At 53.8% G+C, this 25,192-nt stretch overlaps 1 protein-coding gene across 1 annotated transcript in view; it reads left to right on the forward strand.

The window, feature by feature from the left end:
• LOC116936817 (mitochondrial proton/calcium exchanger protein-like) overlaps positions 1 to 24,884 on the forward strand; it is an 84,145-nt gene extending 59,261 nt beyond the window's left edge. Inside the window, 5 exon segments of the mRNA XM_076064334.1 lie at positions 13,213 to 13,356; positions 14,641 to 14,775; positions 16,789 to 16,955; positions 20,701 to 20,857; positions 22,167 to 24,884. Of these exon segments, the coding sequence (XP_075920449.1) occupies positions 13,213 to 13,356; positions 14,641 to 14,775; positions 16,789 to 16,955; positions 20,701 to 20,857; positions 22,167 to 22,340 (777 nt within the window). The 3' untranslated portion in view covers positions 22,341 to 24,884.
• The last annotated feature ends 308 nt before the right edge of the window (positions 24,885 to 25,192 follow it).

Here is a 25,192-nt window from a genome sequence, read left to right on the forward strand (position 1 = left end):
CCACACACAGAGACCCATAGACTCATCACCACACACAAACCCACAGACTCATCACCACACACAAACCCACAGACTCACCACCACACACAGAGAGACCCATAGACTCACCACCACCACACAGAGACCCATAGACTCATCATCACACACAGAGACCCATAGACTCATCATCACACACAGAGACCCATAGACTCACCACCACACAGAGACCCATAGACTCACCATCACCACACAGAGACCCATAGACGCACCATCATACAGAGAGACCCATAGACTCACCATCACACACAGAGACCCATAGACTCACCATCACACAGAGAGACCCATAGACTCACCATCACACAGAGAGACCCATAGACTCATCATCACCACACAGAGACCCATAGACTCACCACCATCACACAGAGAGACTCATAGACTCATCATCACCACACAGAGACCCATAGACTCATCATCACACACAGAGACCCATAGACTCATCATCACACACAGAGACCCATAGACTCATCACCACACAGTGACCCATAGACTCACCACCACACAGAGACCCATAGACTCACCATCACCACACAGAGACCCATAGACTCATCATCACACACAGAGACCCATAGACTCATCATCACACACAGAGACCCATAGACTCACCACCACACAGAGACCCATAGACTCACCACCACACACAGAGAGACCCATAGACTCACCACCACCACACAGAGACCCATAGACTCATCATCACACACAGAGACCCATAGACTCATCATCACACACAGAGACCCATAGACTCACCACCACACAGAGACCCATAGACTCACCATCACCACACAGAGACCCATAGACTCACCACCACACAGAGACCCATAGACTCATCATCACCACACAGAGACCCATAGACTCATCACCACACACAGAGACCCATAGACTCATCACCACACACAAACCCATAGACTCACCACCACACACAGAGAGACCCATAGACTCACCACCACCACACAGAGACCCATAGACTCATCATCACACACAGAGACCCATAGACTCATCATCACACACAGAGACCCATAGACTCACCACCACACAGAGACCCATAGACTCACCATCACCACACAGAGACCCATAGACGCACCATCATACAGAGAGACCCATAGACTCACCATCACACACAGAGACCCATAGACTCACCATCACACAGAGAGACCCATAGACTCACCATCACACAGAGAGACCCATAGACTCATCATCACCACACAGAGACCCATAGACTCACCACCATCACACAGAGAGACTCATAGACTCATCATCACCACACAGAGACCCATAGACTCATCATCACACACAGAGACCCATAGACTCATCATCACACACAGAGACCCATAGACTCATCACCACACAGTGACCCATAGACTCACCACCACACAGAGACCCATAGACTCACCATCACCACACAGAGACCCATAGACTCATCATCACACACAGAGACCCATAGACTCATCATCACACACAGAGACCCATAGACTCACCACCACACAGAGACCCATAGACTCACCACCACACACAGAGAGACCCATAGACTCACCACCACCACACAGAGACCCATAGACTCATCATCACACACAGAGACCCATAGACTCATCATCACACACAGAGACCCATAGACTCACCACCACACAGAGACCCATAGACTCACCATCACCACACAGAGACCCATAGACTCACCACCACACAGAGACCCATAGACTCATCATCACCACACAGAGACCCATAGACTCACCATCACACAGAGAGACCCATAGACTCACCATCACACAGAGAGACCCATAGACTCATCACACACACAGAGACCCATAGACTCATCACCACACAGAGACCCATAGACTCACCATCACACACAGAGACCCATAGACTCATCATCATACAGAGACCCATAGACTCACCACCACACAGAGACCCATAGACTCACCACCACACAGAGACCCATAGACTCATCACCACCACACAGAGACCCATAGACTCACCACCACACACAGAGGCCATAGACTCACCACCACACAGAGAGACCCATAGACTCACCATCACACACAGACTCATAGACTCACCACCACAGAGACCCATAGACTCATCACCACACAGAGAGACATAGACTCATCATCACACAGAGACCCATAGACTCATCACACACACAGAGACCCATAGACTCATCATCACACAGAGACCCATAGACTCACCACCACACAGAGACCCATAGACTCACCACCACCACACAGAGACCCATAGACTCATCATCACACAGAGACCCATAGACTCATCACACACACAGAGACCCATAGACTCATCACACACACAGAGACCCATAGACTCATCACCACACACAGAGACCCATAGACTCACCATCACACAGAGACCCATAGACTCATCACCACACACAGAGACCCATAGACTCATCACACAGAGAGACTCATAGACTCATCATCACACACAGAGACCCATAGACTCACAACACACACAGAGAGACCCATAGACTCACCACCACACCACACAGAGACACATAGACTCATCATACACACAGAGACCCATAGACTCACCACCACACAGAGACCCATAGACTCATCACACACACAGAGACCCATAGACTCATCATCATACAGAGAGACCCATAGACTCACCACCACACAGAGACCCATAGACTCACCACCACACAGAGACCCATAGACTCATCATCACACACAGACCCATAGACTCATCATCACACACACAGAGACCCATAGACTCGCCACCACACACAGAGAGACCCATAGACTCATCACCACACAGAGACCCATAGACTCACCACCACACAGAGACTCATAGACTCATCACACACACATAGACTCACCATAATCACACACAGAGACACATAGACTCATAATCACACAGAGAGACCCATAGACTCATCATCACACACACAGACACATAGACTCACCACCATCACACAGAGAGACATAGACTCACCACACACACAGAGGCCATAGACTCACCACCACACAGAGAGACCCATAGACTCACCATCACACACAGACTCATAGACTCACCACCACAGAGACCCATAGACTCATCACCACACAGAGAGACATAGACTCATCATCACACAGAGACCCATAGACTCATCACACACACAGAGACCCATAGACTCATCATCACACAGAGACCCATAGACTCACCACCACACAGAGACCCATAGACTCACCACCACCACACAGAGACCCATAGACTCATCATCACACAGAGACCCATAGACTCATCACACACACAGAGACCCATAGACTCATCACACACACAGAGACCCATAGACTCATCACCACACACAGAGACCCATAGACTCACCATCACACAGAGACCCATAGACTCATCACCACACACAGAGACCCATAGACTCATCACACAGAGAGACTCATAGACTCATCATCACACACAGAGACCCATAGACTCACAACACACACAGAGAGACCCATAGACTCACCACCACACCACACAGAGACACATAGACTCATCATACACACAGAGACCCATAGACTCACCACCACACAGAGACCCATAGACTCATCACACACACAGAGACCCATAGACTCATCATCATACAGAGAGACCCATAGACTCACCACCACACAGAGACCCATAGACTCACCACCACACAGAGACCCATAGACTCATCATCACACACAGACCCATAGACTCATCATCACACACACAGAGACCCATAGACTCACCACCACACACAGAGAGACCCATAGACTCATCACCACACAGAGACCCATAGACTCACCACCACACAGAGACTCATAGACTCATCACACACACATAGACTCACCATAATCACACACAGAGACACATAGACTCATAATCACACAGAGAGACCCATAGACTCATCATCACACACACAGACACATAGACTCACCACCATCACACAGAGAGACATAGACTCACCACACACACATAAACTCACCATCATCACACACAGAGACACATAGACTCATCACCACACACAGAGACTCATAGACTCATCACCACACACACAGAGACTCATAGACTCATCATCATACACAGAGACCCATAGACTCACCATCATCACACAGAGACCCATAGACTCACCACCATCACACAGAGAGACTCATAGACTCATCATCACACACAGAGACCCATAGACTCATCACCACACACAGAGACCCATAGACTCACCATCACACAGAGAGACCCATAGACTCATCACACACACAGAGACCCATAGACTCATCACCACACAGAGACCCATAGACTCACCATCACACACAGAGACCCATAGACTCATCATCATACAGAGACCCATAGACTCACCACCACACAGAGACCCATAGACTCACCACCACACAGAGACCCATAGACTCATCACCACCACACAGAGACCCAATGACTCACCACCACACACAGAGGCCATAGACTCACCACCACACAGAGAGACCCATAGACTCACCATCACACACAGACTCATAGACTCACCACCACAGAGACCCATAGACTCATCACCACACAGAGAGACATAGACTCATCATCACACAGAGACCCATAGACTCATCACACACACAGAGACCCATAGACTCATCATCACACAGAGACCCATAGACTCACCACCACACAGAGACCCATAGACTCACCACCACCACACAGAGACCCATAGACTCATCATCACACAGAGACCCATAGACTCATCACACACACAGAGACCCATAGACTCATCACACACACAGAGACCCATAGACTCATCACCACACACAGAGACCCATAGACTCACCATCACACAGAGACCCATAGACTCATCACCACACACAGAGACCCATAGACTCATCACACAGAGAGACTCATAGACTCATCATCACACACAGAGACCCATAGACTCACAACACACACAGAGAGACCCATAGACTCACCACCACACCACACAGAGACACATAGACTCATCATACACACAGAGACCCATAGACTCACCACCACACAGAGACCCATAGACTCATCACACACACAGAGACCCATAGACTCATCATCACACAGAGACCCATAGACTCATCACCACACACAGAGACCCATAGACTCATCATCACACACAGAGACCCATAGACTCACCATTACACAGAGAGACCCATAGACTCATCATCACCACACAGAGACCCATAGACTCACCACCATCACACAGAGAGACTCATAGACTCATCATCACCACACAGAGACCCATAGACTCATCATCACACAGAGAGACCCATAGACTCATCATCACACAGAGACCCATAGACTCACCATCACCACACAGAGACCCATTGACTCATCATCACACACAGAGACCCATAGACTCATCATCACACACAGAGACCCATATACTCATCACCACACAGTGACCCATAGACTCACCACCACACAGAGACCCATAGACTCACCATCACCACACAGAGACCCATAGACTCATCATCACACACAGAGACCCATAGACTCATCATCACACCCATAGACTCACCACCACACAGAGACCCATAGACTCACCACCACACACAGAGAGACCCATAGACTCACCACCACACAGAGACCCATAGACTCACCACCACACAGTGACCCATAGACTCATCACCACACACAGAGACCCATAGACTCATCACCACACACAAACCCATAGACTCACCACCACACACAGAGAGACCCATAGACTCACCACCACCACACAGAGACCCATAGACTCATCATCACACACAGAGACCCATAGACTCATCATCACACACAGAGACCCATAGACTCACCACCACACAGAGACCCATAGACTCACCATCACCACACAGAGACCCATAGACGCACCATCATACAGAGAGACCCATAGACTCACCATCACACACAGAGACCCATAGACTCACCATCACACAGAGAGACCCATAGACTCACCATCACACAGAGAGACCCATAGACTCATCATCACCACACAGAGACCCATAGACTCACCACCATCACACAGAGAGACTCATAGACTCATCATCACCACACAGAGACCCATAGACTCATCATCACACACAGAGACCCATAGACTCATCATCACACACAGAGACCCATAGACTCACCACCACACAGAGACCCATAGACTCACCATCACCACACAGAGACCCATAGACTCATCATCACACACAGAGACCCATAGACTCATCATCACACACAGAGACCCATAGACTCACCACCACACAGAGACCCATAGACTCACCACCACACACAGAGAGACCCATAGACTCACCACCACCACACAGAGACCCATAGACTCATCATCACACACAGAGACCCATAGACTCATCATCACACACAGAGACCCATAGACTCACCACCACACAGAGACCCATAGACTCACCATCACCACACAGAGACCCATAGACTCACCACCACACAGAGACCCATAGACTCATCATCACCACACAGAGACCCATAGACTCACCATCACACAGAGAGACCCATAGACTCACCATCACACAGAGAGACCCATAGACTCATCACACACACAGAGACCCATAGACTCATCACCACACAGAGACCCATAGACTCACCATCACACACAGAGACCCATAGACTCATCATCATACAGAGACCCATAGACTCACCACCACACAGAGACCCATAGACTCACCACCACACAGAGACCCATAGACTCATCACCACCACACAGAGACCCATAGACTCACCACCACACACAGAGGCCATAGACTCACCACCACACAGAGAGACCCATAGACTCACCATCACACACAGACTCATAGACTCACCACCACAGAGACCCATAGACTCATCACCACACAGAGAGACATAGACTCATCATCACACAGAGACCCATAGACTCATCACACACACAGAGACCCATAGACTCATCATCACACAGAGACCCATAGACTCACCACCACACAGAGACCCATAGACTCACCACCACCACACAGAGACCCATAGACTCATCATCACACAGAGACCCATAGACTCATCACACACACAGAGACCCATAGACTCATCACACACACAGAGACCCATAGACTCATCACCACACACAGAGACCCATAGACTCACCATCACACAGAGACCCATAGACTCACCACCACACAGAGACCCATAGACTCACCATCACCACACAGAGACCCATAGACTCATCATCACACACAGAGACCCATAGACTCATCATCACACCCATAGACTCACCACCACACAGAGACCCATAGACTCACCACCACACACAGAGAGACCCATAGACTCACCACCACACAGAGACCCATAGACTCACCACCACACAGTGACCCATAGACTCATCACCACACACAGAGACCCATAGACTCATCACCACACACAAACCCATAGACTCACCACCACACACAGAGAGACCCATAGACTCACCACCACCACACAGAGACCCATAGACTCATCATCACACACAGAGACCCATAGACTCATCATCACACACAGAGACCCATAGACTCACCACCACACAGAGACCCATAGACTCACCATCACCACACAGAGACCCATAGACGCACCATCATACAGAGAGACCCATAGACTCACCATCACACACAGAGACCCATAGACTCACCATCACACAGAGAGACCCATAGACTCACCATCACACAGAGAGACCCATAGACTCATCATCACCACACAGAGACCCATAGACTCACCACCATCACACAGAGAGACTCATAGACTCATCATCACCACACAGAGACCCATAGACTCATCATCACACACAGAGACCCATAGACTCATCATCACACACAGAGACCCATAGACTCATCACCACACAGTGACCCATAGACTCACCACCACACAGAGACCCATAGACTCACCATCACCACACAGAGACCCATAGACTCATCATCACACACAGAGACCCATAGACTCATCATCACACACAGAGACCCATAGACTCACCACCACACAGAGACCCATAGACTCACCACCACACACAGAGAGACCCATAGACTCACCACCACCACACAGAGACCCATAGACTCATCATCACACACAGAGACCCATAGACTCATCATCACACACAGAGACCCATAGACTCACCACCACACAGAGACCCATAGACTCACCATCACCACACAGAGACCCATAGACTCACCACCACACAGAGACCCATAGACTCATCATCACCACACAGAGACCCATAGACTCACCATCACACAGAGAGACCCATAGACTCACCATCACACAGAGAGACCCATAGACTCATCACACACACAGAGACCCATAGACTCATCACCACACAGAGACCCATAGACTCACCATCACACACAGAGACCCATAGACTCATCATCATACAGAGACCCATAGACTCACCACCACACAGAGACCCATAGACTCACCACCACACAGAGACCCATAGACTCATCACCACCACACAGAGACCCATAGACTCACCACCACACACAGAGGCCATAGACTCACCACCACACAGAGAGACCCATAGACTCACCATCACACACAGACTCATAGACTCACCACCACAGAGACCCATAGACTCATCACCACACAGAGAGACATAGACTCATCATCACACAGAGACCCATAGACTCATCACACACACAGAGACCCATAGACTCATCATCACACAGAGACCCATAGACTCACCACCACACAGAGACCCATAGACTCACCACCACCACACAGAGACCCATAGACTCATCATCACACAGAGACCCATAGACTCATCACACACACAGAGACCCATAGACTCATCACACACACAGAGACCCATAGACTCATCACCACACACAGAGACCCATAGACTCACCATCACACAGAGACCCATAGACTCATCACCACACACAGAGACCCATAGACTCATCACACAGAGAGACTCATAGACTCATCATCACACACAGAGACCCATAGACTCACAACACACACAGAGAGACCCATAGACTCACCACCACACCACACAGAGACACATAGACTCATCATACACACAGAGACCCATAGACTCACCACCACACAGAGACCCATAGACTCATCACACACACAGAGACCCATAGACTCATCATCACACAGAGACCCATAGACTCATCACCACACACAGAGACCCATAGACTCATCATCACACACAGAGACCCATAGACTCACCATTACACAGAGAGACCCATAGACTCATCATCACCACACAGAGACCCATAGACTCACCACCATCACACAGAGAGACTCATAGACTCATCATCACCACACAGAGACCCATAGACTCATCATCACACAGAGAGACCCATAGACTCATCATCACACAGAGACCCATAGACTCACCATCACCACACAGAGACCCATTGACTCATCATCACACACAGAGACCCATAGACTCATCATCACACACAGAGACCCATATACTCATCACCACACAGTGACCCATAGACTCACCACCACACAGAGACCCATAGACTCACCATCACCACACAGAGACCCATAGACTCATCATCACACACAGAGACCCATAGACTCATCATCACACCCATAGACTCACCACCACACAGAGACCCATAGACTCACCACCACACACAGAGAGACCCATAGACTCACCACCACACAGAGACCCATAGACTCACCACCACACAGTGACCCATAGACTCATCACCACACACAGAGACCCATAGACTCATCACCACACACAAACCCATAGACTCACCACCACACACAGAGAGACCCATAGACTCACCACCACCACACAGAGACCCATAGACTCATCATCACACACAGAGACCCATAGACTCATCATCACACACAGAGACCCATAGACTCACCACCACACAGAGACCCATAGACTCACCATCACCACACAGAGACCCATAGACGCACCATCATACAGAGAGACCCATAGACTCACCATCACACACAGAGACCCATAGACTCACCATCACACAGAGAGACCCATAGACTCACCATCACACAGAGAGACCCATAGACTCATCATCACCACACAGAGACCCATAGACTCACCACCATCACACAGAGAGACTCATAGACTCATCATCACCACACAGAGACCCATAGACTCATCATCACACACAGAGACCCATAGACTCATCATCACACACAGAGACCCATAGACTCATCACCACACAGTGACCCATAGACTCACCACCACACAGAGACCCATAGACTCACCATCACCACACAGAGACCCATAGACTCATCATCACACACAGAGACCCATAGACTCATCATCACACACAGACCCATAGACTCACCACCACACAGAGACCCATAGACTCACCACCACACACAGAGAGACCCATAGACTCACCACCACCACACAGAGACCCATAGACTCATCATCACACACAGAGACCCATAGACTCATCATCACACACAGAGACCCATAGACTCACCACCACACAGAGACCCATAGACTCACCATCACCACACAGAGACCCATAGACTCACCACCACACAGAGACCCATAGACTCATCATCACCACACAGAGACCCATAGACTCACCATCACACAGAGAGACCCATAGACTCACCATCACACAGAGAGACCCATAGACTCATCATCACACACAGACCCATAGACTCATCATCACACAGAGACCCATAGACTCACCATCACCACACAGAGACCCATAGACTCATCATCACACACAGAGACCCATAGACTCATCATCACACACAGAGACCCATAGACTCATCACCACACAGTGACCCATAGACTCACCACCACACAGAGACCCATAGACTCACCATCACCACACAGAGACCCATAGACTCATCATCACACACAGAGACCCATAGACTCACCACCACACAGAGACCCATAGACTCACCACCACACACAGAGAGACCCATAGACTCACCACCACACAGAGACCCATAGACTCACCACCACACAGTGACCCATAGACTCATCACCACACACAGAGACCCATAGACTCATCATCACACACAGAGACCCATAGACTCACCACCACACAGAGACCCATAGACTCACCATCACCACACAGAGACCCATAGACTCACCACCACACAGAGACCCATAGACTCATCATCACCACACAGAGACCCATAGACTCACCATCACACAGAGAGACCCATAGACTCACCATCACACAGAGAGACCCATAGACTCATCATCACACACAGACCCATAGACTCATCATCACACAGAGACCCATAGACTCACCATCACCACACAGAGACCCATAGACTCATCATCACACACAGAGACCCATAGACTCATCATCACACACAGAGACCCATAGACTCACCACCACACAGAGACCCATAGACTCACCACCACACACAGAGAGACCCATAGACTCACCACCACACAGAGACCCATAGACTCACCACCACACAGTGACCCATAGACTCATCACCACACACAGAGACCCATAGACTCACCACCACACAGAGACCCATAGACTCACCACCACACACAGAGAGACCCATAGACTCACCACCACACAGAGACCCATAGACTCACCACCACACAGAGACCCATAGACTCACCACACACACAGAGACCCATAGACTCACCACCACCACACAGAGACCCATAGACTCATCATCACACACAGAGACCCATAGACTCATCATCACACACAGAGACCCATAGACTCATCACCACACAGAGACTCATAGACTCATGATGATGCTGCTACTGCTGATGATGATGCTGCTGATAATTCTGCTGATGCCACTGCTGCTGATGATGATTCTGATGATGCTACTCGTGATGATGATGATGCTACTACTGATGATTATGATACTGCTGATGATGCTACTTGTGATGATGATGCTACTGCTGATGATGATACTGCTGATGATGCTGATGATGATGCTACTTGTGATGATGCTACTGCTGATGATGATACTGCTGATGATGCTGATGATGATGCTACTTGTGATGATGATGCTACTACTGCTGATGATGCTGATGGTGATGATACTGCTGCTGATGATGAAGTTGTTGATGATGATGATGATGATACTGCTGATGATGCTACTTGTGATGATGATGGTACTGCTACTGCTGATGATGATGATACTGCTGATGATGATGATGATACTGCTGATGATGCTGATGATGATGCTACTTGTTATGATGATGATGCTACTGCTATTGCTGATGATGCTGATGATGATGAAGTTGTTGATGATGATGCTGCTGCTGATGATGCTACTTGTGGTAATGATGATGATGCTACTGCTGATGATGCTGTTGATGCTACTGCTGATGATGATGCTGATGTCGATGCTGACAATGATTATGATGATGCTGCTGATGATGACGATGATGATGCTCATGATGCAACTTGTGATGATGATGATGATGCTACTGCTGATGATCATGATGCTACTGCTGATGATGCTGTTGATGCTACTTCTGATGATGCTACTTCTGATGATACTGATGATGATGATGCTGCAGATGATGCTGTTGATGCTACTGCTGACGATTATTATGATGATGCTGCTGATGATGATGATGCTGATGCTGATGATGACGACGATGATGCTAATGATGCTACTTGTGATGATGATGATGATGCTGCTGATGATGATGCTACTTGTGGTAATGATGATGATGATGCTACTGCTGATGATGCTGTTGATGCTACTGCTGATGATGATGCTGATGTCGATGCTGACAATGATTATGATGATGCTGCTGATGCAGATGATGACGATGATGATGCTCCTCCTGATGCAACTTGTGATGATGATGCTACTTGTGGTGATGATGATGATGATCCTACTGCTGATGATCATGATGCTACTGCTGATGATGCTGTTGATGCTACTTCTGATGATACTGATGATGATGATGATGCTGCAGATGATGCTGTTGATGCTACTGCTGATGATGATGCTGACGATTATTATGATGATGCTGCTGATGATGATGATGATGCTAATGATGCTACTTGTGATGATGATGATGCTGCTGATGATGATGCTACTGCTGATGATGATGCTGCTGATGATGATGATGATGCTGCAGATTATGGTGTTGATGCTACTGCTGATGATGATGCTGATGACGATGCTGACGATTATTATGCTGATGATGACGACGATGATGCTAATGATGCTACTTGTGATGCTGATGATGATGATGCTACTGCTGATGATGCTACTGCTGATGATGATGATGCTGCTGATGATGATGCTGCTGATGATGATGACGACGATGAAGTTTGTGGTGTGTCGTCTTGACAGCCGGAGGAGCTCTCCGCATCTGAGCGAGTTGTGGGGGGCTCTGCCTGGGCCCCCCAGCCGGGCGTGAGTCAGGCGGCGGAGGAGCGTGAGGGGGGCAAGGAGGAGGTGATGCAGGACGCTGCTCCGACTCTCAAGGGGATCAAGGTGACACGGAGACACCACACACACAGAGACACACACAGAGACACACAGAGACACACACAGAGACACACACAGAGACACACACAGACACACACAGAGACACACACAGAGACACAGACAGACACACAGAGACACACACAGAGACACACACAGAGACACACACACAGACACACAGAGACACACACACACACAGACACACACAGAGACACACACAGAGACACGCAGAGACACACACAGAGACACACACAGAGACACACACAGAGACACACACACACAGACAGACACACAGAGACACACACAGAGACACACACAGAGACACACACAGAGACACACACAGAGACACACAGAGACACACAGAGACACACACCCACAGACACACACAGAGACACACAGAGACACACAGACACACACACACAGAGACACACACAGAGACACACACAGACACACACAGAGACACAGACACACACAGAGACACAGACACACAGACACACACAGAGACACACACAGAGACACACACAGAGACACACACACACACAGAGAGACACACACACACAGAGAGACACACACAGACACACAGAGACACAGACAGACACACACACACAGAGACACAGACAGAGACACACACAGACACACACACACAGAGACACACACAAAGACACACACAGAGACACACACACAGAGACACACACAGAGACACACACAGAGACACACACACACAGACACACACACACACAGAGACACACACAGACAGACACACACACACAGACACACACACAGAGACACACACACAGACACACAGACACACACACACATAGAGACACACACACACACACAGAGACACACACAGAGACACACACAGAGACACACACAGAGACACACACAGAGACACACACAGAGACACACACAGACACAGACACAAACACAGACACACACACACACGGAGACACACACACAGACACAAACACAGACACACACACACAGACACCCACCCACTCACCCACCCACTCACTCACTAACTCACCCACCCACTCACTAACTCACCTACACACCCACCCACTAAATCACCCGCTAACTCACTCACTCTCCCATTAACCCACCCAATCACTCACCCACCCACTAACCCACCCACTCACCTACTCACCCACTCACCCACCCACTCACCCACCCACTCACTCACTAACTCACCTACACACCCACCCACTCACTCACTAACTCACCCACCCACTCACTCACCCATTAACTCACCCACCCGCTAACTCACCCGCTGTCCCACGCTCGACCTTCCAGGGTGAGGAGATCACGAGCGAGGAGATTGAGCTGATGGCCGACGCTTGCTCGCAGCTCAAAGAGCAGAGGAAGCTCCTCACCAAGGAGAAGGAGGAGCTGGAGGACCTCAAGGAGGACGTCCAGGAATACACGGAGGTGAGAGGGGGCAACGCTCGATCCCCACGACCGCCCTCACGGTTACACTCGGTCGACTGTCCGCTCACTCACTCACTCACTTACTCATTCACCCACTCACTCACTCACCCACTCACCCACTCACTCACCCACTCACTCACTCACTCACCCACTCACTCGCACACTCACCCACCCACTCACTCATACACCCACTCACTCACCCACTCACTCACCCACTCACTCACTCACCCACTCACTTACTCACCACTCACCCACTCACTCACTCAACCACTCACTCACTCACTCACCCACTCACTCACTCACCCACCCACTCACTCACTCACTCACTCACCCACCCACTCACTCACCCGCTCACTCACTCACCCACCCACTCACTAACTCACCTACACACCCACGCACTAACTCACCCACCCACTCACTAACTCACCTACACACCCACCCACCCACTCACTCACCCACTCACTCACCCACTCACTAACTCACCTACACACCCACCCACCCACTCAATCACCCACTCACCCACCCACTCACCCACTCACCCACCCACCCACTCACTCACTCACCCACCCACCCACTCACTCACTCACCCACTCACCCACTCACTCACCCACTCACTCACTCACCACTCACTCACCCACCCACTCACTCACCCACTCACTCACTCACCCACTCACCCACCCACTCACCCGCTCGCTCAACCACTCACTCGCACACTCACCCACCCACTCGCTCACTCACACACCTACTCACTCACTCATACACCTACTCACTCACTCACCCACTCACTCACTCACCCACTCACCCACCCACTCACTCACCTGCTCACTCACTCACCCGCTCACTCACTAACTCACCCACCCACTCACTAACTCACCTACACACCCACTCACTAACTCACCTACACACCCACTCACTAACTCACCCACTCACTAACTCACCTACACACCCACCCACCCACTCACTCACTCACCCACTCACTCACTCACCCACCCACTCACCCGCTCGCTCAACCACTCACCCACTCACTCACTCACCCACTCACCCACTCACGCACTCACTCACCCACTCACTCACCCACTCACTCACCCATTCACTCACCCATTCACTCACCCACTCACTCACCCACCCACTCACTCACTCACCCACTCACCCACTCACCCACTCACTCACCCACCCACTCACTCACCCACCCACTCACCCACCCACTCACCCACCCACTCACTCACCCACTCACCCACTCACTCACTCACCCACTCACCCACCCACCCACTCACTCACCCACCCACCCACTCACCCACCCACCCACTCACCCACCCACTCACCCACCCACTCACTCACCCACCCACTCACCCACCCACTCACCCACTCACCCACCCACTCACTCACCCACTCACTCACTCACTCACCCACTCACTCACCCACTCATCCACCCACCCACTCACTCACCCACCCACCCACTCACTCACCCACCCACTCACCCACCCACCCACTCACCCACCCACTCACTCACTCACCCACCCACCCACCCACCCACTCACCCACCCACTCACTCACTCACTCACCCACTCACTGACCCACCCACTCACCCACCCACTCATCCACCCACTCACTCACCCACCCACTCACTCACCCACCCACCCACTCACCCACCCACCCATTCACTCACCCATTCACTCACCCACTCACTCACCCACCCACCCACTCACCCACTCACCCACCCACCCACTCACTCACTCACCCACCCACCCACCCACTCACTCACTCACCCACCCACCCACCCACTCACCCACCCACTCACTCACTCACTCACCCACCCACTCACTCACTCACCCACCCACCCACCCACTCACCCACCCACTCACTCACTCACCCACCCACCCACCCACTCACCCACCCACTCACCCACTCACCCACCCACCCACTCACTCACTCACCCACTCACTCACTCACCCAACCACTCACTCACTCACTCACCCACCCACTCACCCACCCCACCCACCCCCACGTGGCCAGGACTTGGCCGAGATGCGCCGTGAGGTTGGAGCGCCGGGCGCCGTGGAGGAGTCGAAGGCCAGCCAGCGCCTCTCACGCAAGGTCTCGCGCATGATCACCAGCATGGACGACATCGTACACCAGCTCGAGGCTCATCGGCACGACAGCGAGCCCAGCGAGCCCAGCAGGTGAGTGGGTGGGTGGGTGGGTGGGTGAGTGGGTGGGTGGGTGGGTGAGTGGGTGGGTGGGTGGGTGAGTGGGTGAGTGAGTGGGTGGGTGGGTGGGTGAGTGAGTGGGTGAGTGAGTGGGTGGGTGAGTGAGTGAGTGGGTGGGTGAGTGAGTGGGTGGGTGAGTGGGTGAGTGAGTGAGTGGGTGGGTGGGTGGGTGAGTGGGTGGGTGAGTGAGTGGGTGGGTGGGTGAGTGAGTGGGTGGGTGGGTGAGTGAGTGGGTGGGTGAGTGGGTGAGTGAGTGGGTGGGTGACTGGGTGAGTGGGTGACTGGGTGACTGAGTGACTGGGTGGGTGAGTGGGTGAGTGAGTGGGTGGGTGGGTGGGTGAGTGAGTGGGTGAGTGAGTGGGTGGGTGAGTGAGTGGGTGGGTGAGTGAGTGGGTGGGTGAGTGGGTGAGTGAGTGGGTGGGTGAGTGAGTGGGTGGGTGGGTGAGTGGGTGGGTGAGTGAGTGGGTGGGTGGGTGAGTGAGTGGGTGGGTGGGTGAGTGAGTGGGTGGGTGAGTGGGTGAGTGAGTGGGTGGGTGACTGGGTGAGTGGGTGGGTAACTGGGTGAGTGGGTGGGTAACTGGGTGAGTGGGTGGGTGAGTGGGTGGGTGAGTGAGTGGGCGGTGGGTGAGTGGGTGAGTGAGTGGGTGGGTGAGTGGGTGGGTGGGTGAGTGGGTGGGTGGGTGAGTGGGTGGGTGGGTGAGTGAGTGGGTGGGGGAGTGGGTGGGTGAGTGGGTGGGTGGGTGAGTGGGCGAGTGGGCAAGTGAGTGGGTGAGTGAGTGGGCGAGTGGGTGGGTGAGTGGGTGGGTGAGTGGGTGGGTGAGTGGGTGGGTGAGTGGGTGAGTGGGTGGGTGGGTGGGTGAGTGAGTGGGTGAGTGACTGGGTGGGTGGGTGGGTGAGTGAGTGGGTAACTGGGTGAGTGAGTGGGTGAGTGAGTGGGTGGGTGAGTGGGTGGGTGAGTGGGTGGGTAACTGGGTGAGTGAGTGGGTGAGTGAGTGGGTGGGTGGGTGAGTGGGTGGGTGAGTGGGTGGGTAACTGGGTGGGTGGGTGGGTGAGTGGGTGGGTGAGTGAGTGGGTGGGTGAGTGGGTGGGTGAGTGGGTGGGTGGGTGAGTGAGTGGGTGGGTGAGCGGGTGGGTGAGTGGGTGGGTGGGTGAGTGGGCGAGTGGGTGAGTGAGTTGGTGAGTGGATGGGTGAGTGGGTGGGTGAGTGGGTGGGTGAGTGGGTGAGTGGGTGGGTGGGTGAGTGAGTGGGTGAGTGACTGGGTGGGTGGGTGGGTGAGTGAGTGGGTGAGTGGGTGGGTAACTGGGTGAGTGAGTGGGTGAGTGAGTGGGTGGGTGAGTGGGTGGGTGAGTGGGTGGGTAACTGGGTGAGTGAGTGGGTGAGTGAGTGGGTGGGTGGGTGAGTGGGTGGGTGAGTGGGTGGGTAACTGGGTGAGTGAGTGGGTGGGTGGGTGAGTGGGTGGGTGAGTGAGTGGGTGGGTGAGTGGGTGACTGGGTGGGTGAGTGGGTGGGTGACTGGGTGGGTGACTGGGTGACTGAGTGACTGAGTGATTGGGTGGGTGAGTGGGTTGGTGACTGGGTGAGTGACTGGGTGGGTGACTGGGTGACTGAGTGACTGGGTGACTGGGTGGCTGACTGGATGACTGAGTGACTGGGTGACTGGGTGACTGAGTGACTGGGTGACTGAGTGACTGGGTGACTGGGTGACTGAGTGACTGGGTGGGTGAGTGGGTGGGTGAGTGGGTGGGTGACTGGGTGGGTGACTGAGTGACTGGGTGACTGGGTGACTGAGTGACTGGGTGACTGGGTGACTGAGTGACTGAGTGACTGGGTGAGTGACTGGGTGACTGGGTGACTGGGTGACTCGAGTGACTGGGTGACTGAGTGACTGAGTGACTGGGTGACTGGGTGACTGGGTGGGTGAGTGGGTGGGTGAGTGGGTGGGTGACTGGGTGGGTGACTGGGTGGGTGACTGGGTGACTGAGTGACTGGATGACTGAGTGACTGAATGACTGAGTGACTGAATGACTGAGTGACTGAGTGACTGAATGACTGAGTGACTGAGTGACTGAGTGACTGGGTGACTGGGTGACTGGGTGACTCGAGTGACTCGAGTGACTGGGTGACTGGGTGACTGAGTGACTGGGTGACTGAGTGACTGGGTGACTGGGTGAGTGGGTGACTGAGTGAGTGAGTGAGTGGGCGGGTGAGTGGGTGAGTGACTGGGTGAGTGACTGGGTGACTGGGTGACTGGGTGACTGAGTGACTCGAGTGACTGGGTGACTGGGTGAGTGGGTGACTGAGTGAGTGAGTGAGTGGGCGGGTGAGTGGGTGAGTGACTGGGTGAGTGACTGGGTGACTGGGTGACTGGGTGACTGAGTGACTGGGTGACTGGGTGACTGAGTGACTGAGTGACTGAGTGACTGGGTGAGTGAGTGGGTGGGTGAGTGAGTGAGTGGGCGGGTGAGTGGGTTGGTGACTGGGTGAGTGGGTGGGTGACTGGGTGGGTGACTGGGTGACTGAGTGACTGAGTGACTGAGTGACTGGGTGACTGGGTGACTGAGTGACTGGGTGACTGGGTGGGTGACTGGGTGGGTGACTGAGTGACTGAGTAAACTGAGTGACTGAGTGACTGGGTGACTGAGTGACTGAGTGACTGGGTGGGTGGGTGACTGGGTGGGTGACTGAGTGACTGAGTGACTGGGTGGGTGAGTGGGTGAGTGAGTGGGTGAGTGGGTGGGTGAGTGAGTGAGTGGGTGCGTGAGTGAGTGGGTGGGTGGTTGAGTGAGTGGGTGACTGGGTGGGTGACTGGGTGGGTGACTGGGTGGGTGACTGGGTGGGTGACTGGGTGAGTGGGTGGGTAACTGGGTGAGTGAGTGGGTGAGTGAGTGGGTGGGTGAGTGGGTGGGTAACTGGGTGAGTGAGTGGGTGGGTGAGTGGGTGGTGGGTGAGTGGGTGGGTGAGTGAGTGGGTGGGTGAGTGGGTGAGTGAGTGAGTGGGTGAGTGAGTGAGTGGGCGGGTGAGTGGGTTGGTGACTGGGTGGGTGACTGGGTGGGTGACTGGGTGACTGAGTAAACTGAGTGACTGAGTGACTGGGTGACTGAGTGACTGAGTGACTGGGTGGGTGGGTGACTGGGTGGGTGACTGAGTGACTGAGTGACTGGGTGGGTGAGTGGGTGGGTGGGTGAGTGAGTGGGTGAGTAGGTGAGTGAGTGGGTGAGTGGGTGGGTGAGTGAGTGAGTGGGTGCGTGAGTGAGTGGGTGGGTGGTTGAGTGAGTGGGTGACTGGGTGGGTGACTGGGTGGGTGACTGGGTGGGTGACTGGGTGGGTGACTGGGTGAGTGGGTGGGTAACTGGGTGAGTGAGTGGGTGAGTGAGTGGGTGGGTGAGTGGGTGGGTAACTGGGTGAGTGAGTGGGTGGGTGAGTGGGTGGTGGGTGAGTGGGTGGGTGAGTGGGTGGGTGAGTGGGTGGGTGAGTGGGTGAGTGAGTGAGTGGGTGAGTGAGTGAGTGGGCGGGTGAGTGGGTTGGTGACTGGGTGGGTGACTGGGTGGGTGACTGGGTGACTGAGTGACTGGGTGACTGGGTGACTGAGTGACTGAATGACTGAGTGCCTGAGTGACTGAGTGACTGGGTGACTGAGTAAACTGAGTAAACTGGGTGACTGGGTGGGTGTTTGTGCGAGTCTCACCGTCTTTCCCCTCTACCCCTCTACCGGCCGCAGCTCCTTCTCCATCCTCAGTGAGAATGAGGTGAGCCTCCAGGAGCTGATCACTGCCCTGCGCCAGATCCTCCGCATCCCCGATACAAAGCTGCACGCCATCGCAGAGGCGTTGGACGAGAACCGGGACGGGAAGATCGACATCGACACGGTCGTCAAGGCGAGCCGCCCCCCCCCCCCCCCCCGTTACCCACAATGCCCCGCGTTGCCTTGAGTGCCGCCCACCCCCCCCCTCCGTTACCCACAATGCCCCGCGTTGTCTTGAGTGCCGCCTCGCCTGCCGCCCCCACCCCGTTACCCACAATGCCCTGCTACCGTTACCCACAGTGCCCTGCTACCGTTACCCACAGTGCCCTGCGACTACCGTTACCCACAATGCCCTGCGACACGGGGGGAGAGAGAGACACGGGGGGAGAGATAGAGACACGGGGAGAGAGAGACATGGGGGGGAGAGACACGGGGAGAGAGACACGGGGGGAGAGAGACACGGGGGGAGAGAGAGACACGGGGGGAGAGAGAGACACTGGGAGAGAGAGACACTGGGAGAGAGAGACACGGGGAGAGAGACACGGTGAGAGAGACACGAGGGGAGAGAGACACGGGGAGAGAGACACGGGGGGAGAGAGACACAGGGAGAGAGAGAGACACGGGGAGAGAGACACCGGGGGGAGAGAGACACCGGGGGGTGAGAGACACGGGGGGGAGAGAGACACTGGGGGAGAGAGACACGGGGGGAGAGAGAGAGACACGGGGAGAGAGAGACACGGGGGGAGAGAGAGAGACACGGGGAGAGAGAGAGACATGGTGAGAGAGACACGGGGAGCGAGAGAGAGACACTGGGAGAGAGAGACACGGGGAGAGAGAGAGACACGGCGAGAGAGAGACACGGGGAGAGAGAGAGACACGGCGAGAGAGACACGGTGAAGAGAGAGACACGGGGGGAGCGAGAGAGAGACACGGGGAGAGAGAGAGACACGGGGGGAGAGAGAGACACGGGGGGAGAGAGACACGGGGAGAGAGACACGGGGAGAGAGACACGGGTGAGAGAGAGAGAGACACGGGGTGAGAGAGAGAGAGAGACACGGGGAGAGAGAGACACGGGGGGTGAGAGAGAGAGACACGGGTGAGAGAGAGACACGGGGGGTGAGAGAGAGAGAGACACGGGGTGAGAGAGAGAGAGAGAGACACGGGTGAGAGAGAGACACGGGGGGGAGAGAGAGAGACACGGGGAGAGAGAGACACGGGGGGGAGAGAGACACGGGGGGAGAGAGACACGGTGAGAAAGACACGCTGAAGAGAGAGACACGGGGGGGGGAGAGAGAGAGACACGGTGAGAGAGACACGCTGAAGAGAGAGACACGGGGGGAGAGAGAGAGACACGGGGTGAGAGACACCCAGGAGGTCAGGGCTGTTGTGTGAACTCCTCCCTCCATTCCCCTCCTCCTCCTCTTCCCCTGCGCCCCGCTCAGGTGCTGGAGCTGGTGGACAAGGAGGAGGTGGACGTCACCACGAGCCAGATGCGGGAGATCGTCGAGCTGCTGCAGAAGGAGGAGCGGCTGGAGGAGGAGGAGAAAGAGGCCGAGCGGAGGGAGCGCGAGGAGCGGGAGAGGGAGCGCCAGGCCACAGACACCAGCGCGCAGTGACGGGCACGGGGGGCCCAGCGGCGGGGCGCGGGGGGGGCCCTGGCGCAGGCCACGCACGGGGCTAGCACAGGCCTGGTACAGGCCTGGCACAGGCCTGGTACAGGCCTAGCGCAGGCCTAGCACAGGCCTGGCGCAGGCCACGCACGGGGCTAGCACAGGCCTGGTACAGGCCTTGCGCAGGCCTAGCACAGGCCTAGTACGGGCCTAGCACAGGCCACGCACGGGCCTAGCACAGGCCTGGCGCAGGCCTGGTGCAGGCCCAGCACAGGCCTAGCACAGACCACACACTGGGCTAGTACAGGCCTAGCGCAGGCCTAGCACAGGCCCGGCGCAGGCCTGGTACAGGCCTTGCGCAGGCCTAGCACAGGCCTAGCACAGGCCTAGTACGGGCCTAGCACAGGCCTGGTACAGGCCTGGCGCAGGCCTAGCATAGACCACACACTGGGCTAGTACAGGCCTAGCGCAGGCCTAGTACAGGCCTAGCATAGACCACACACTGGCCTAGTACAGGCCTAGTACAGGCCTGGCGCAGGCCTAGTACAGGCCTGGCGCAGGCCTGGTACAGGCCTGGCGCAGGCCACGCACGGGCCTAGCACAGGCCTAGCATAGGCCTAGCATAGACCACACACTGGGCTAGTACAGGCCTAGCGCAGGCCTGGTGCAGGCCTAGCACAGACCACACACTGGGCTAGTACAGGCCTAGCGCAGGCCTAGCACAGGGCTACCATAGACCACACACTGGGCTAGTACAGGCCTAGCGCAGGCCTAGCACAGGGCTAGCATAGACCACACACTGGGCTAGTACAGGCCTAGCATAGACCGCACACGGGCCTAGTACAGGCCTAGTACAGGCCTAGCAAAGACCACACACGGGCCTAGTACAGGCCTAGTACAGGCCTAGCATAGACCGCACACAGGCCTGGTACAGGCCTAGCATAGGCCGCACACAGGCCTGGTACAGGCCTAGCATAGGCCGCACACAGGCCTGGTACAGGCCTAGCATAGGCCGCACACAGGCCTGGTACAGGCCTAGCATAGGCCGCACACAGGCCTGGCAGAGGCCTAGCATAGGCCGCACACAGGCCTGGCAGAGGCCTAGCATAGGCCGCACACAGGCCTGGCAGAGGCCACACACAGACCTAGTGCACGCCACGCACGGGTCTGGCACGGGTCTGACACATGCCCCACACACACACACAAAGATAAAGACAGATAGCCACACAGACACCCACGCACACACACAGACACCCACACACACAGACACACACCCACACAGACACACACCCACACAGACACACACCCACAGACACAGACACAGACACCCACCCACACAGACACACACCCACAAACATACAGACACACCCACAGACACCCACACAGACACACACCCACACAGACACACCCACCCACACCCACAAACATACACACAGACGCCCACACACACACAGACACGCCAACACACACACAGACACGCCCAGACACACACAGACACGCCCACACACCCACAGACACACACGCACAGACACCCACACAGACACCCACCCACACAGACACCCACCCACACAGACACCCCCACACATCACACACCCACACACACACCCACACACACCACACACCCACACAGACCACACCGTCAGCTGCTGCTGCTGCTGCGCGTCAGCCCCCAGCTCGAAGCCGCCCTAGACGCGGAGAGATTTTCGTGTTTCCACGCTCGGCCGCGTCCGCCCCGTTAGCCGCCGGCTCCAGCCCCCAGCTCCAGCCCCCGGCTCCAGCCCCCAGCTCCAGCCCCCAGCTCCAGCCCCCGGCTCCAGCCCCCAGCTCCAGCCCCCGGCTCCAGCCCCCAGCTCCAGCCCCCGGCTCCAGCCCCCGGCTTCAAGCCGCCGGCTTCCAGCCCCCGGCTTCAAGCCGCCGGCTTCAAGCCGCCCTAGACGCGGAGAGATTTTCGTGTTTCCACGCTCGGCCACGGCGGAAGATCCCCTGGACCGATCCCGGAGGGGTTTTGTTTGACCGAGAGTTTTTTTTTGTTTGCGTCTGCGAGGAATTCACGATCTCGGGGTTTCCTCATCGGGGGGGGGTCGGGGGTGAAAAATAAGAAGATGAGGAGGAGGGGGGGAGGCAAATGTGAAGCGAAAACGGCTGAAGATGAATTGAGAAAAGTCACCGCCACGTTGAAGGGAAACAATAAAATAATACATATATATAAAGAAAGAGCTAAGAATATGAATTACTGCAGTCACGAAAACTTTAAATCAAAATGAATTGAGAGCTTTATTATTTTTTTAGCTCTTAATTATTTTTCACTGTTTTGTTGGGGGTGGTTTTTTTTATTTTATTTTCTAGCCGCGTGACTTTGCCCGGTAAAGTCACCACGTAGAAGGGAAACAATAAAATAATAAAAATATAAAACAATTAAATTATTATAAAACAATACAATTTTTATTCTTGGTTCTTTATAAAACAATACAATTTTTATTCTTGGTTCTTTGGGTAAAGTCACCACCACGTAGAAGGGAAACAATAAAATAATAAAAATATAAAACAAAATTATTATTCTTGGTTCTTTCGGTTTAAAGTCACCACCGCGTAGAAGGGAAACAATAAAATAATAAAAATATAAAACAATAAAATCAACGACGTTTCGACCGCAACACAACAAGCAATCACCACCACTATCATCATCTTCACCACCACCATCACTGTCATCATCTTCACTACCACCATCACTGTCATCATCTTCACTACCACCATCACTGTCATCATCTTCACCACCACCATCACTGTCATCATCTTCACCACCATCACTGTCATCTTCACTACCACCATCACTGTCATCATCTTCACCACCACCACCA

This window comes from Petromyzon marinus, unplaced genomic scaffold (genome assembly GCF_048934315.1).
Source record: "Petromyzon marinus isolate PM22_M1 ecotype Great Lakes invasive population unplaced genomic scaffold, UKy_Petmar_22M1.pri1.0 PM_Scaffold_390, whole genome shotgun sequence".
Taxonomy (NCBI): Eukaryota; Metazoa; Chordata; class Hyperoartia; order Petromyzontiformes; family Petromyzontidae; genus Petromyzon; species Petromyzon marinus.